We start from the raw sequence: 16,571 nt of genomic DNA, 5'->3' as shown, positions 1-16,571 counted from the left end.
TAACGCTGACTCCGCACCCGAGGGACAAGTCTCCCATGGTGCCAGTGTGGAGGGCAGGCGCTCTCCCCTGTGCTTTGCTCCCTGCTGCCTGGTGCTGCGACAGGTGTGGGTCTGCCCTGGGTGCTCTCCCCGGGGAGAGGGAATCTCTGCCCCGAACTCCTGTCCACCTAGCTGGGGACATTAGGTCTCTCCAGGTGAGCGAGCACGGGTTTCTTTCCTTCTTGCTGGCATTCCAGTGTGGGCTAAGTAGACTGGCACTGTCTGGGGACCACGTTTCTTCCTGTGGGTCCCGAGATTTCTGTGAGTGCATTGCTCAGAGGTGGCAGAGAGGGAGGTGCATGTCTGGGTTCTTGTTTGTTTGTTTTGCTGGACAAACGTGGTACAGGTAATTCAAGCGTGTAATCTTGAATGGCTGGCTCCTTTGGTGAGAGGGAAATGTAAGGAAAAATACCTCCCCTGTGTTACTTTGCTTTATGAGCAAGCACTGTTACCTAATGTATGTAACATCAAAAACAAGTTAATAAACATTTAGATATTTTATAGAGCGTGTTTTTTAAAACTTTTAGTATTATTTGATGCACAGAATAAAACTTGCATATTTTGCTTGCAACAGTTCTTAGGTAACTAGTTTTTATTCTCTTTTTGTTATGTTTTGTTGTTGTTGTTGTTGTTGTTATTATGGTCCTTGAGTGATTTAGAGAAAAAAAATCTTACGTTCTTGGGACTTTTATGAGACATAAAGCATTCTCTTTTTTTGAGACAATGACTCACTGTGTAGTTCAGGCTGGTCTCAAAGTCACGGTGATCTTCCTGTCTCAGCTTCCTGAGTACTGAGATTATAGGCATGCTTCACCATACCCTGTGAGAGATAAAGCATTCTTAAGATTTCATGCATGATTTGACTTGAACAGCCAGTTATCTTGGGGTGACCCTTCATTCTGATCATTACCTCCAAATCAAAACCTTAAGGCGGGAGTGCTGGTGAGATGGTAGGGGATGCTGGTGCCCTCACCCTTCCTTCCTGAGTTGTGCTCCTGCAGTTGGGGTGGGCAGGGTGTGCAGAATGCACAGGAGAGGCGGCCAGAAGCGGCTGAGGGAGGAAGAGAAGCCCCGCTGGCTTGGTGGACACCTCACTCATCTTTCTTATATTTTCCTGCCTGCTTGTAACCACATGTCATGTTGTCTTCTCCCTTAGGGGCAAGAGACTGGAGCATGGCCCTGAGCCACGGGAACCCTGATTTTGTGTTTCTGAGCAATGGCAGCGTCACGACTGGCATTACCAGCCGGAGCACCCCGCCGCCCTGTGAGGGAGACCCCACCACCCCTCAGTGCCTACCCACAGACGCAGCGCACACCAAAGTGAGTCCCAATGGCTGCCTGCACCGCAACGGCACTGTGAAGTCATCCTTCCTGCCTTTAGACAACCAGAGAGTGCCCCAGATGCTCGCCCAGCGCTGCCATCCTTGCCCATACCATCACCCGTTGAGTGGCCGCCACAGCCACCCTGAGTGCCACCCCGAGGCCAGCCCAGCAGTGCCCTCTGCTTTGGCCTCATGTTGCATGCAGCTGCCCTCAGAGTACTCTGCATCTCTGTGTGCAAACCATTTGCCCGTGTACCAGGCCGCATGCTGCCCGCAGCCCTCACCATCCTTCTGCCTGCACCACCCCTGGCCTGACCATTTCCAGCACCAGCAGGCACCACAGCACATAGCTGGCCTCAGGTGAGTGTGGGAGGCCCTACCTCGCGTCCCCGATCCCCAAGTGCAGGACCACGGGTGCCACCACCTGCCTTTACTTCCCTAGAAGGAGGAGAGTTTGGACGGGTCAGGGAGGGAAACAAGTGAGAATACACACTGTGGGCTGCGTGAAGCCTGCTAAGATGCAGATAAATGAGTCTAATTCATCCGTTTATCCTAAGTCTCCAGGCACTTTTCCTGTCTGCACTCTGCTTGAGTTACAGTTTAGGAAAAAGCTTTATCGTTAGCAGTTTCTGTTGTACCTCCCAAGGAGGTCCACTGATACGGACACTGCCTACAGGAGTCCTCCCCTTGCGTGGTGGTCATGGCCCACCCTTACGGAGGGGAGTGTCAAGCTGGCTGTCCTGGCTTTTTCCAGCCAAGATCTCTGCTTCTTTTTTTGGGGGCGGGGGTGGTACCGGGGATTGAACTCCCAACCTGATGTTTGCCAAGCAGGCACTTATGACACTGAGCTAAACCCCCAGCCCACTGCAATCACTGCTTCTGTCTACAGTTGCGGTGACTGTGTGATATGCTGAGATCAGGCAGAAGTGACAGTTCCTTCCATAGAGGATGAAACCATCATCTGTAGCACGGGACTGTAAAAGTATTTTTTGTGAACATTTTTCGATCTAGTAAGTTGAAAACCAGTAGAGAAATCTTCATCACTGTGCACCTTCTCCCTGCCAGCCCATGGTGTCTCTCATAGGTGTTTCTTCAGCAGCGTTGTTCCCCAGGTGAGTTAGTCACATCCGCTGCAGGGAAGCAGGGAAAGGTGGCTTGTAAATAACGTATGATTTTGTAGACATCACAGATTATTTCATAAAGCTTTGTAATGACCTGATGAGAGAGTTCTCCTTCCAATATGAGTATAACTTACAGGGAAATGCACAGATTATAAACATACAGTTTGTTCAGTGTGCACAAAGCTGTCCCCTTGTGTAAGCCGCTCCTCAGTCTCCGGGAGAGCATGCCTATCACCTGGAAAGCTTGTGCGTCCCCCTCTCAGCCATTACCTGTCTCTGTGGTAGAGGCCACTGCGACCTGCATTCACACTGCTTTCTGCTGCTCTGGGAGCTGTGTGCAGGTGCGGTGGGCAGTTAGTACACCATCGCACCTGCAGAGATGCTCAGTACAGCCCAGGTTTACCCAGGCCTGTCCACTTGTTTTCTTTTCATCAAGAGTAGCAATGCACCATGTGGATGTAGCGAGTTTCTTTAATTAATGAACCAGCTCCAGAAAGGCTTAAATGACAAATGCTTTTCATCTTTAGGAGGGTTTGCACATTGTTGAGATATTTTAGCTTTAATCTTTTAGAGAAGAAAGAGATGAGAGAAAAGGGAAGAGAGGTAGAGTGGAAAGAGAGTCCTCTGGAGTGTGTTCTAATTTTCAAATCCACTTGATCAGAGCCTTGTTCTAGAAGGTCTGCCCTGACAGTACTGAGCTGCCCAGTCCCTTATAGACTTTTTCCATTTTTTTTTTTTTTGTGTGTGTGGTTTTCGTTTTTATCGGTACCAGGGATCGAACTCACGACTGCCTGCTTGCAAGGTAGGCGCTTATGCCACTGAGCTAAATCCCCAGGCCCACTTTTTCCATTTTGAATCAAACTGTGTAAATAGTTCATTCTAAAATGATGTGGTCATAGAATTGATGTTTTTGAGTCATAAATGACATGGTGAGATGAAATAAAATATTCTCCATTCTGAAGCTGAACCCTCCTTTTGAAAAGCTACGAAGCCCTAAAACCATGGGCAAATAACCAATGTTTTGAGTGTACCAGGTCGTGCCAGGGTTTTCTGGACAGGCTTAGTGTTTCTCAGTGATCTAATTCGCAAGGAATGAGAGCCCAATGTGCACGCACTCAATTCCTTCAGAGCAAGCTGGTAGCGCTGGCCTTGGGGCCTCAGCGACCACGCTGAGCTGACTGCAGATGGTTCTGCCGCAGGCCCCTGTACTTGCCTTGGTGGATTTGCTTTGTGGATGTCAGCTGGACGGAAGGCATGGTGCTCCGAGCAAGAGGGTGATATTGAACAGGGAAATGAAGCCAGTGAAGAAGTCCCTGCAGGGAAGGGCTGTGGCTGCACAACACAGCACCCACGCTGTAGAAGGGGAAGCAAACGGTCATTGTTTCACCTGAAAAAAACCCAGTAAAGTGCCACAGTCATCCTCCAAAAGAAAGAAAAGAAAGTGGAATTTAATGAAGAAAATTTTAAGTATTTAGAAGTTTACCTCAAGAACTTGAGCCTTTTGATTACAATTTGTTACAATCATAGAATCGTTTTTTAGGGTATATTTTTCTTTTTATTTATTTACGTGGATGGCATAATTGTACACGCTTATGAGTACAATGTATTGTTTTGATGCCTGTGAATATTGTGTAATGATTAAGTCAGGATAATTAACATACCTATCCCTGCAAGCATTGATCATTTCTTGTGGTGAAACATTGAAAACTTTCTAGTTATGTGGAAATGACTTTGTTAAGTAGAGTCCATCTATTGTGCAAAATTGGAGAAGGAAGTATGATCTTGGTGCATAATGACTCATAAGGAAAATCTTTAACAGATAAAATAGGGGAGTGTATTTTGCTAACAAGTATCTGGGTTCCAGCCAGACACAAGCAGCTGTGCTTCAGCCAGTCCCAGGCCCACAGAGGGTGACGCTATGTGCAGACAAGTCAGCCTCACCATAACGAGCCGAGTTACTTCTGTACTTTACTTCCGTGTTCAGCTGCAAAGCCTGCTGCCCACAGTACACAGTGAAGCTCTCTGAGATCCTTTCCATTTTGAGTGCTGCCCAATTCATGAACTGTTCTTTGCTCAAACTGTTAGATTTGTATAGAGGTTTTCTTTTAGCACAGAAGAACACGGTAGGTTGCCAGGGATTTAGCTTAGCAGCTCATGTGCATGTCTGGGATGCACAAGGTCATGAGTCTGATCCCTGGCACCAAAAAAAAAAAAAAACGAAAGAAAGAAAAAACACTGTAGGTGCCAGAAATGGGAGACACTCAGAACTGCATTCCTTTCTCTCTGCTTTGTTTTATTTGCTGGACTGTGTAAAACTCTAATCTTGCCTTTCCACCTTCTGAAGTAGGAACTTAATGTTATCCATGGGGACTTCACAGGACACACTGCCGTCCTCGTTCTCAGACTCTGAACTGTCCTCCGAACTTGTCTTGGCAGCTCTCTCTGAACCCTCCCCTTCCTTTAAATCTGCCTAATGTATCTGGAGTAAGTCTGCACCCATTTGTATAGTTTGTATAACTGCCGGGGTCCTGGCAGTGTTTTCTACATTGAAATGACTGGGGGAACAGCTTCTGCTTCTTAGCTTTTCACTTGCCTGGGTCATCTGGGCTGAAAGTTCTGAACTTGCTCTAGTCATGGAGTCCTCTCCCTCTGGACTATGTGATGAGCGGAAGGTTTTCTGGAATTAGGTTTGGAGTTGGTGAGCAACCTGTCCCATATACCCCTCAGCTGTTGCCGGGAGTCAGCAGCACTTTGCACAGTGAGACCCCTCTGCACTCCAGGCTGGGTGACTAGGGTCTCAGGCTTGCCAGAGATTCCTCCTGGGCCTCAGTGCTTCTGCAGTCAGCATAGACACAGACTTCTTCTAGAGACACCTGCAGAAGAATGGTATAGATCACCTGTCAGTGTGCTCCAATGGCTACTTCCCTGTTTCTGAATCTACCCACTCCTGTTATGTTATTTATGCATTGAATACTGAGTGTAATCCTAAACAGATCGAGGCTTTTGTTTTTGCCTTTATAGAGCATTAAGTAGGAAAAATCAGACCAGCAGCTAGAGTATGGTGATGAATACTACAGGGACATGCAGGCTGAGGGTGGATGGGAGACACAGGAGATGAGGGGACACTGTGGAGAGCTCATGGTAGCCTAGTCACTGTCACTGAGCTAGGGGAAAGATAGTGGCCCAAGGAGGGTGTACTGGACCAAAGGAAGGTTCCTAGGCCTTGTTCTGAGGCCTTGAGCTGCTACGGGTATAGGTGCATGCGCCTGTGTGTGTGACTTTCGTACATCAGTGAGGAATGTATACTCATTGCTCAACCTTTAACAAATGTGACTGAAAGAAGGGAGCCTTTCAGAAGCATAGAAAGTACCACGAGATAAGGTCGGTGCCTGTTCCAGCAGCCCATAAGCCCATCTGTGATTCAGTCTTGTGGGGAACTAGGTAAAATAACTATGGTACCAGAAGACAGCTCTTTTGCAGTAGAAACCATAAGGAACTCTCAGAAGATCAGGCAGCTTAGTGAGGGTTAGGAGCGGCTGCTGAGGAGAGCACTCAGTGACCCTTGAAGGATGACTAAGACTTAGTAAGGGGTCTTGGGACCCCAGAAGGCATGGCACGGAAAGCAGGCAGTGTAAGGAGAAAGCTTGTGAGGGGAAAGCATACTAGGGCAGGGTAAAGAGCAGGGTTACTGGATGGGTGGCATGCGGGACGGTCACAGGAGGGCTGCTCCTCATTCTGCATCCTGAATGGTCCAGCTTCCACAAGGCTTCACGGCAGGGTCTGTGTTTATCCTGCAGTGCAGGGAGCGCTCAGGAGCCCATCATGCTCCCACGTGTGGTCAGAGCAGGTTTTGATGGATGCCCTGGGGGCTGTGCGTTGCAGTGCATAAGTGAAAGGATGATGGCGTCACTGCACCATCAGTGGGGAGTTCTATAGCCTAAGAGAGGACACAGGTGCGGATCTTGGCCGCGTGGTCTTTAATCTGCTGCGAAGAAGTGTTCTTGGTTAGAACAGAGGATGCATAAGGACACTTGGCCGCACCATAGGCTCTGCTCCTGAGGTTTTGGGCTAATGCCAAGTGTGCTCTTGTCTTTCCAAAGGTAATTGCATAGGCAGGTGGTCACACCGAAGGTTCCATAACCCTGGGGAAGTCAGAGCAGTGGCCCAGAGTGCATGGCATGGAGCGGCACGTGACTCCTGTGTGCACACAGCCACTTGGAGGTCTCTGGACCGTTCTGCCCCGGTGCCACAGGACTCCCATGCTGCATAGTGCATCTCTTCCGCAGTTTCTTGTTTGCTAGTTTGTAACCTACTTCCTCAGAGGTGTTCTTTTTGTTTGCCCTCTGAACTTTGTTTTCTCGAGAAAGCCTTCTTTTCTTACAAAGTAAGAAATGAAAGTCTGTGTGTTCAGAGTGGCAGAGTGAACATGTGAGCTCCTCCAGTAGGACAGGGTGGGGTGATTGCGGCTCTGAGCCCCAGGCTCAGGTCGCCCTGACTGTACCCAGCCTGGTCCCTGCTGGCGAGTTGTCTCCTTTAGCCAGGAGTCAGTCACTCTGAGCTCACCTTCAACACTGGACCTGGACACCCATGCAGATCCAGAGCCCTGCTGAGCCCAGACTACCAGAGTCAGCCTTGTTGCTTCTTTTGCTGCAGAAGCAGCAGTGAAAAAAGTGAAGGCCACTCCTCTATTTAGCCAGCATTTAATGAGTGCGTGCTGCTGGGTGGAACTGCAGGCTGGTCCTTTGAAGGCGCGGAGGGCTCAGCCCATGTTCGGCCCTGGAGACCTCTGTCTGGCCAGTATACATTCTGTCCCAAGTTCGGCCCTGGAGACCTCTGTCTGGCCAGTACACATTCTGTCCCAAGTTCGGCCCTGGAGACCTCTGTCTGGCCAGTACACATTCTGTCCCAACCACGGCTGTTAGGGGAGCTTTTTTTTTTTTTTTTTGTACTGGGGATTGAACTCACGACCTTGTGCTTGCCAGGCAGGTGCTTAAGCCGCTGAGCTAAGTCCCCAGCCTCTGGGGTACTGTTCTTGCAAGAGGCACTAGCTAGGCCTATAGATGAACTGAGCAGGAAAGCAGACCACGTTGGTCAGCAGACTCACTCTCCTTCCTTACCAGGAAAAGGTCATTAATAGCAAGAAAAATGTTTGTCTTTACTTGTGGGGTTGGCGTTTTGTTTTGTTTTTTGGGTACTGGGAATCAAACTAACAACCTCATGCTTTCCAGGCAGGCACTGTGCTGCTGAGCCATATTCCCAGCCCTCATCTTTATTTCTTGATGTAAGGGACCAGACAGGTGTCCCTTGCAGGAAGGAATGGACTGTGCCAGGCCGTCTCTGCTCAGTAGGACCCAGGAACCTGTAATGTGATTCTTGAGAGACACTGCCACATTGCAAGTTTTTAGTGTTGTGGCTGGTGGCTGCCACACACTGGGCAGGTGCAGGGCCTCAGCCTGATTGCAAGAGCTGTGGCCGGCACTGTGGTGCTGGGCTCTGAGGCCGTGTGGTCCCCCTCCACCTTCTCAAAGCAGACAGGACTCCCATAGTGGTGTGGGGCAGCAGCAGTGCCAACAGTGATACCCTTTTGCCAACAGAATCCAGCTAGCTGGGGTTGGATTGCTTGTATTTTGTTTAGTACATAATAAAGAAATGCTAAAAGATAAAAATTTCCTTTTCCTTCAAATTTGTAGAGCTAAAGCCCTATATTAGACAATATTACATAGTGTATATGCGGTACGCTTCACAGTCTTCCACCGGCCACGGCCACAGCCACAGCCACAGCCACGTAGCACACAAGATCCCAGCACACACTATTATTTAGTGGATCTAAAACAGAAGTGTCTGTTTATTCAGTCGCTAGCTGCTTGGGCTTTTGTGAGTAAGTAAAGGTAAAAGGGTGGTTTTTCTAAAGGAAGATGAATTCAGCTGGCCCTAAATCGATCCTATGTGCTCCCCTGGAATTCATCTTTCTTTCCCCATAGCCCAGAGTGATGCGATAAGAGCTGGGCTTTGGAATCCTGGTTTTGCCATACCATTAGCTTATAGCTTTAGGTAACTGCCTGCCTCAGTTTCCCAATCTGTAAGAAGAGAGCTCTCTGAACAGTCACTGTCTTACACTGGGCCCAGGGCCCAGCACCAGGTATTCACCTCCCTTTTTGATCTTTATTCCTTTCTTTTCTTAAGTTTTTGTTGCTGTTTGCTGCCTGGGCCTACTTTTGTTGATATAGCCAGAATAGTGAGCTTGGCAGTCAGGTTAGACAGAGCCCTGTCTTGGTGTCAGACTGCTGGAGTCTGCTTTCTGCTGTAAGTGAGCAGATTTTAGAGACGGCCTCACAGAGATCACAGAGCAGTCAGGAGCACATTTCAGGATATGAGCCTCAGTCATCTCTTTCCTTAATGATGAATGTCAAAGAACAACACAGTACTCTCTTTATTCTGAAACATTAATATGATATTTGGAACAAGCAGATACAGCCTTTAATTGCCTCCTTTCTGTGTTCTTGCTAGTAGTTTAGCAGGTATTAGAGAGTGAAAACAAAGAAATGGTTCAAGTGTTCTTCTTTTTGATTGGAAAAAGAGTTTTGAAAAGTTGAGTAATAGCTGGCAAGCAGTGCAACTTCAGAAAGGACAGTGTTATGGATTAGTTTCATCTCTAATTCCAGGAAAAGGCTATTGTTATCTGTTCCAGTTTCTTTCCAAGCTTAAGTGGATTGTTAGGTGTAATTTTAAAGCATTTATATAACTTAGCATTTAAAGCAGATTTTCATTGCTGTACCATTTTGTATTCTTTTCAGAAAAACTGTACAAAATTACAGCTCTTTTTTAAAAATACAAACCAAATAGTTAACTAATTGCTTGTTATGTTGGAGTTGAGCTCAATAAATGTTTGTTGAATGAATGATTAAAAAATTATTTCTTGAGACATCTTGTTTCATGAAAAAATTTACAATATTTAGAAAACAAAACCTCGTGAAGTTAGATTGCTTATGGTGACTAAACAATTTGGTCTAGTGGAAGAGGGAAGATTTGGACAAAAATAGCCACATGCTTGGAGTAACAGTTTTGTGATTATGTGAGTCTCCAGAAGGGAGACAAAGTCATAGGAGTGGGTAAAGAAAGGCCTTCCCAGCTGGTCATGGTGGCACACACCTGTAATCCTAGCACTTGGGAGGCTGAGGCAGGAGTATTATTGCAAGTTTGAGACCCACCTGGGCTACATAGTGAACTCAAGGTCAATCTGAACTGCATAGCAAGACCCTATCTCAAAAAGACAGAAAAAAAAAAAAAAAAAAAAAAAAAGAAAAGAAGAAAAAGAAAGGCCTTCCCCCTGCTCCTCCTTGGAAGAACAGTATGCATAGGGTCCTAGAAGGGTGCTTCCCAGATGGTGGATTCAGAATGTTGTGGAGACTGCACACAGCAGCCATCGAGCAGCTAACTACGCTACGTGCAGTAATTATGTTGTTCCACTACCCATGATTCAGGGTGCCTGAGTCTGTTCAGCTGTTGGTCTGGCCTGGGGAGGTGCTGCTGAATGGGTCTCTGACCATCATCCAGGTGCTTCCTAGGGGAGCTCGGTTTTCTGTGCATTTGGTGATAAACATCAGGAGGTGTTGGTCTGATGCCCTAGAAAGACTTCGCCCAGATAGTGGGCATAGAGGTAAAAGGCTTTGTTTCCTTTATTATTGTTGCTTGTGTCTGCCTCGGGGATGCTTCTTCCTGTCCGTTAAACCTCCCCACCCCAACTACGTTGACTGTTAGAAAACGGTCATGGCACTGGTGAAGAGACTGCAGGACAGGTGTGTAGCCAGTGCTGTGTGCCAGAGCTTCTGACCTGCTTTTGTGTTTGATTTCTCAGTCCCCTGTGAGGGGCCCCTGGGGCGGGACCAGGAGCCTGAACCCTGGGATAGCCAACTGGGGGGACCTCTCAGTGCTCCCCTGGGCCTACCCCCGGCGTGTCTACAGGTCCAGCCTGCGTGGCTTCATAAGTAGCCAGTAAATCATAAAGGTGAAAGACTGGCTAGTGGACCCCAGCTCCTAGTAAGAGTTTGGACACTGCTTTGTTGGTGTGTATTCTTTTAAGTTTAAAAGTGGGACTAACATGAGATTCCAAAAGCAAATCTGAGGCTTTGTTTTGTATGACTTTGCTAAGTAGCCGTTTCAGTTGGATTTGGTTCTCCCCCACTTGCTCAGTGCGAGGCCCGTCACTGCAAGTGTGAATGTGATGTTCCTGCATGATGCTTCCTACAGCACAGATGCAAGCGGCACGGCATCTCCACACTGCTGCCTCGAGCCTGAGAAGCAGTGGACAGCTCACAGGCTGTCCCTGCCTCAGGCACTGTGTGCGTGTCTGTGGTCTCCTGGGCCTGCCCATCGCTTCCCCGAAAGCACTGCTCTCACTGTCTCTGCCGGGCTCCAGGCCTGCCCAAGCGTCCCGACTCCTTGCCTGGCTTTGCAAGTTTTCCTTCGAGGGATGGAGTATGGGAGGGAGAGGAAGGATGGTCAGTGACAGGGGACAGAGTTCAGGGACCAAGGTGACTCCTCTGCCAGACTGTTTTTCCTGCACTGTAGAGGTTTAAACAGAAAATTGCTGTGTCTTTGTTTTCACTGACGTACGTAAGGGAACCATAATGGGGAGATACTTCTTTTGGTCCCAGCAGGTACTGAGGTTCTGGGTCATTGGTTTTAGATGTTAGTCTGGAGCTTTGTCTTCCACACAGTCTGTAGAGCTGCAGAGACTAAGTCTACTTCACCACAAGGCAGGCTTTCTGAAGATTAGTGAATCTGATCGTGAAGAGGTCCCTGGTAACTACAGAGTTAAACTCATTGAGCTCCAAATTGCGTCATGCGCTTCTTGGACTCCTTACCCTTGGCCTCTGCCTCCTTCCAAAGCTTAAATTCTCGGTGAACAGCATCAAGGTCTGGTCAGTGTTGGCTTAAGGACTGCATACTTCATTCCAGCATTCCATGCTTTTAGTTAAGTTTAATAAGGATTTTCTGGCTTTCTTATGGGCTTTTCTTGGATCTCTTATTAATGATTATTATTGACATCTTATTAACAAAAGTATATACTATACTCTCATTAAGCATATTTTGTCCAGGGCTCACAGCAGCAGTCTGGCATTGAAAGCTTAAGGATAAGCACTTTGTAATTTCGTGTGACTTTAAAATGTAGAAGAGCTGATTACCTCATAAGGGCCAACAGAATCATATGTTTCAACTTCACATGCTGAGGAAGAATGTTTTCTTTTAGCCAGAACTACTTGTCAACTCTTTAAAACATTTTTTAATTAGCTAGCTGTCCTTTCCAGAATTCTAATTGTTTTGTTTTCTTTACTATGGGGGGCAAGGGGGCGTTTTTAGATTTCTCTTGGTAGGCTGTACCAGACCCTGCCATGTGCCCTTTGGCCTTTCCCAGTGTCCTTCCTTTGTCCCCTTGGAAAGTGGCAGGGACAAATGGTCAGGAAATGGATTTCCCAGGCCGCTTCACACTCCTTCCAGGGATGTGCTTGTGGCTGGCTCCTAACTGTGACCTGCAGGGCGCCAAACTCATCTCAAGGAGAAGAGGTAAACTGCAGAGGAAACGCCACGTCAGCCCTGCCCCTGCCATTCCCACCCTGTGTTTGGGTAACGCTGTTCCTTTTGGTTGACCGAAATAGCAAATCGCATCATCTTTTGCTTGGTGCTTAGGACCAGGCCTCACTAATAAGTTTGTATTAATCTAAATTGGGACTGAAGTGGTTACGGGAGTCTGGTTGGTTTCGGCATGTGCAGGCCGGGGCGTTGAGTCCTGTGGAGCTTGCAGAGGTCACGCTGAGTTATGTGCAAAGCACATTTCTTTTTTGGAGCATCACGCAGAAATGCCTCTGTGGGCTTCCCAGCTTGCTGACTAGGCAAGGTGGCTGTTGGCAGATCTGATGTCTTGCTCTGCACCCTTAAGTTTCTGGTGTCTGTCTCTTGTAGAGTTTGGATGGAGTTGGCAGGAGGATTTCTAAGTATGTTACACATTTCTATTTGTGTTTGCTGCAGTCTTTTAGTGTATCTTCTCAGCAATATTCTTAAATACTTGCTGTATTTGGAGGGAAACTACAACTTATTTTAACAGCTAAATTAGAGGTAAAGTGTTTTTTCCAGCTAGTTAGTAACCACGAATGCTCAAGTGCACTTTAAAGTAGACAGATATCAGAGACAGCAAAGGAAACTCAGCGGTAGAGCTGCCTGTAGTCTGTAGACAGTTTAACATTACTCATCCCTGAAACACATGCTTTAATTTCTCCTCTAGACTGATGTATGCCTATCAGTTGTAAAGAGAGTGTATAGATATCACAGTATGAATAAAATGTAGACTTTGATTGATGAATGTAGAATGGTCATAATCAGGGATCTAGATGTGTCTTAAGAAAAGTATGTTTAATGTGCTTTTAGTATTACATAGATTAAAAATGAAATATTTTTTCCTTGTTAAAATAACCTAAGGCTTCTGTTTATAAATCATGATATAAAAGAAAAGCAGTTCTTTACTATTGTAAATTAAACTGTAGTAGAATATCCCCACCCCACCACCATCTCATATACTTGTTTGTTCCCCAGGTAATAGTTCCAGCTCCTGTTACTTTTGTTTCTTAGAAATGGCTTGTCGGGGCTAGGGATTTAGCTCAGCGGCATAAGCGCCTGCCTTGTAAGCAGGCAGTCGTGAGTTCGATCCCCGGTATTGATAAAAAGGAAAAAGACAAAAAAAAAAAAAAAAAAATCAGAAATGGCTTGTCACAGTGATGCATACTGTAAGAACCAGTCCCCAGCTGACAAGCTATTCTGCCTCTGTACTCCTGCTCTTTATCCCATATAAGCCCCGGCCCACCAGAGATCAGGGCCTGACATTCTGAGGGACAGTTGATTCCCTGTCAATGCGCATGTTAAATAAATCTGCCTCCAAGTGCTGGGAGTCATTTCAGTGTGTCTGCTTAGTGTAATAAAGCAAATTATATTCCAGGCTGCATCTGGGTAAAAACTGTAAGTTTTTTGCAAGGCTCACAGTGGGAAGACAGAAGCACTGTGGTGTGCTGGACGCCCTCCCCACCTGTGGATAGAGAGTTTGTGTGAGCTGTCAGCTGAGCAGTGAAGCCCAAGGGAACAACACCAGTCTGCCCAGGGAGCTTGCGGGAGTGCTGAGCTTCCCAGCAGCATTGCAATTGCAGGTTCCACAGCCTTCAAGTTATTTCCTACTCTTCTATCACATGCAAACCTCCTTGGTGTAATTTGTGATTTTTGTGACACTGTGACCTTTCTCTGAATTTGCATAAGTTTATTGTTACTAAAAGTGTTCTAAAATGTTCCATGATTATGTGTAATATTTACTTTCACATTTTAAGATCGTTTAAAAAGTGTCGTTAGTGAAGAAAATGGACCTTAATGGCATAAAGTTACAATTAAAATTTATAATGACAGTGTTAATGACATCATCAAGCCCTTACTACACATCAAGCATTCTGCTATATTTTACATGCATTCTCTGATTTAGTCTTGAAAACGACGCAAGGAATTCAATAATTATTGTCATCTCCATTCTGTAGAAGAAAAAAGTGAGGACCTGAAAAAGTTGAACCATGTTTAAAAGATTTGTTAGTGGTAGAGCCTGAGGTTGAATCCAAGGCTGTCTGATTTGGCAATAATCTTAATCACAGTACCAGTATATTAATAGAAATTTTTGTCTGTCTGTTTCAGCAGGGCTTGGGAAGTAACTATCAGATGTTTACTGTGGGAAGGCACTGTGTGGGGTCATTCTTGAGATCATGGACTGAGGTCACACTGGTCATGAGGTCACAGACACCATGTTGCAGGGAACCCTGGTAGTGCAGGCTCGTGGGAGCAGCATCCTCACGGTGCCAGAGTGGGCCTACCTGGCAGTCTCTCAGCTGGGTAGTGTCTTCTTGTCCTCCTGAGTGAGGCGTGTGTGTGCTTGGAAATGCCCACAGAAAAATGCAGAGCTTTTCATTAAAGGTAAGGCTTAGTGCTCACAAGAGGCCTTCTGTGGGGAACCTGAGCTCTGTGTGTCATTTGAACAGGTTACATCTTGTTTCAGAGTCGCTCGTTTAAAACACTAGTGGGACTCTGTTTTTATGTGTTTTCCTAAATTCAGCCTGAAGTTTAACTATCTGAGGTTCTACTTAAACTGAAGCTGTCTTAAAGAAGGGGATGTTTTAGGCAGAACTAGTTTACAGTGTGAAAGTCAATTACTTCTTGGTCAGGAGAAAATTACTGCCTGGGAAGCTCCACTGAGGAGCTCTTTGGGTCCTTGATCAGAGTTGTGGTCACAGGGGTAAACATATGTGAAACTCCACCAGCTTGTACACTTCAGCTTTCTGCTTTTGACTGAAGAGTTGAGCAGAATGGTTTAAAAGAACAGCAAGGGTGCTGAGAGCCCTGCCTCATTGCTCCCTTGCACCCTGGAGAGGCCAGGGCAGTGTGGAGCTGGAGGGGATGCAGGCCGTGAGGGACAGGACAGTGTCTGTGGCAGCTGGCTCGCTCACCCCAGCAGCTCCCTAGTGAGCCAGTGGCGCTCTGCATGCCAGCTTGCTGTGTGCATGTCCTTGATTCGAAGGTAGCAGAACCAAGCTGCATTTTGACCTATAATCCAAGAAAACAGAGGCATGTTCAGCAACCTGGTCTCACTCTCGCACTGTCCTGCCTTAGCAGCTTGCCTGCTGTGTCTCTCTGGGGTGCTGTCTCCCTAATCCTACTCAAGAGCAGAGATTATTTCTACCTTTCAAGCTCAGCGAGTGCTTGGAGAGTTGGAATTTTTAGGGTAGACACAGGAATGATCTAATAATGCTGAGAAACAGGCGCCCTCCTCAGGGGGTTGGGACACATCGTTGCCAGCTCTGTCCCAGGTGCTGCACTACAGGGAGACCAAGGTTAGAGAGAGATCTGAGTTCCCTGTGTGGAAGAGCCGGATTTCAGGTGGGAAAGGAGGCCTGCGAAGCGTGACTGCACCCTCATGACAGGTGGGCGCTTGGGCTCGGCCTTTGTGAGCTGGCTTCTGCCCATATAAGGCAGCCGATGGCGCAGGCTGCAGGAGTGCAGCGTGTTCGCTGACTGGGGGACATGCGCCACTCACTTTGTAGGAAACAGCTGCACACCGAGAAGGGACAGGAGCCTGTGCAGGTGCCTCTGACGGATTCCCCAAACTTCATCCAGAACCTTTGCTCGGGGCTGTGCTTTCTGTGCACCTGCCGTGGACATTCAGAGCTCATATTTGGTGGGACCATTTAATAATTTGCCCGGTCTTCCACTAAAATTGCTTTCAAGTTACAGGTGTAACGATGACACTGCAAACTCTTTAGTTCTCTCTTTTTTTCCTTCCACACTCAAGAATTTACTTCATAACAAAAACACAAACTGACATTACCACAAACCAAGGACGCCTCGTTAATGAAGTCTAAAGTAACCAGTTTTAAAGTGCATCGAAATAGTGAACATCTCAAAATGCAGAAGTCACAGTGCTGTGATTCATAAACCAAGAATTCCTTTAGGAAATCACCTTTTTAAATTACCTGTCTTTTATTTGATCTTTATTTTTAATTTGGGTTTTTTGTTTGAGGAAAACCATGTGATATTTAAGCACCTGTGTCTGATTTATTTCACTTAACATTGTGATCTCAAGATTCATCCATTTCCCTACGAGTGGCTTCAGTTTACCCTTCTTTATGGCAGAGTAGTGCTCCACTGTGTAGAAAGACCACATTTTCTTGAGCCATTCATCTGTTGAGGATCCCTTAGACCACTGCCAAGATCTAGCTATTATGAACTGTGCTGCTGTGAACATGGATATACATGTTGTGCTGTAGTGCGGCATCTGTAACTCTTTGGGGAAGACAGCTAGAAGGGGAAGAGCTGGGTCAAATAGAATTTCTAGCATTTGGGTCAAATAGAATTTCTAGTGTTAGTTTTTGGAGGAATCTCCGTGCTGATTTCCACATGGTTATACTACTTTTCACTACCCCCAATAGTGGAGAAGGCTTCATTTCTCCCCACAGCCTCACCAGCTCTTGTTGATCTTTGATTTCTTGATGATGGCCATTCTTTCTGGAGTGAG

At 46.7% G+C, this 16,571-nt stretch overlaps 1 protein-coding gene across 1 annotated transcript in view; it reads left to right on the top strand.

The window, feature by feature from the left end:
• The window catches only part of Disp1 (dispatched RND transporter family member 1), a 166,269-nt gene that overhangs the window by 105,685 nt on the left and 44,013 nt on the right, over positions 1-16,571 (top strand). The window contains 1 exon segment of the mRNA XM_063236675.1: positions 1,196-1,721. Within this exon segment, the coding sequence (XP_063092745.1) occupies positions 1,213-1,721 (509 nt within the window). The 5' untranslated portion in view covers positions 1,196-1,212.

The sequence above is a fragment of the Cavia porcellus genome, unplaced genomic scaffold, assembly GCF_034190915.1.
Source record: "Cavia porcellus strain 051 isolate PalLab524CR breed Dunkin Hartley unplaced genomic scaffold, mCavPor4.1 scaffold_26, whole genome shotgun sequence".
Classification (NCBI taxonomy): Eukaryota; Metazoa; Chordata; class Mammalia; order Rodentia; family Caviidae; genus Cavia; species Cavia porcellus.
This window is presented reverse-complemented; position numbering and strand designations above follow the sequence as displayed.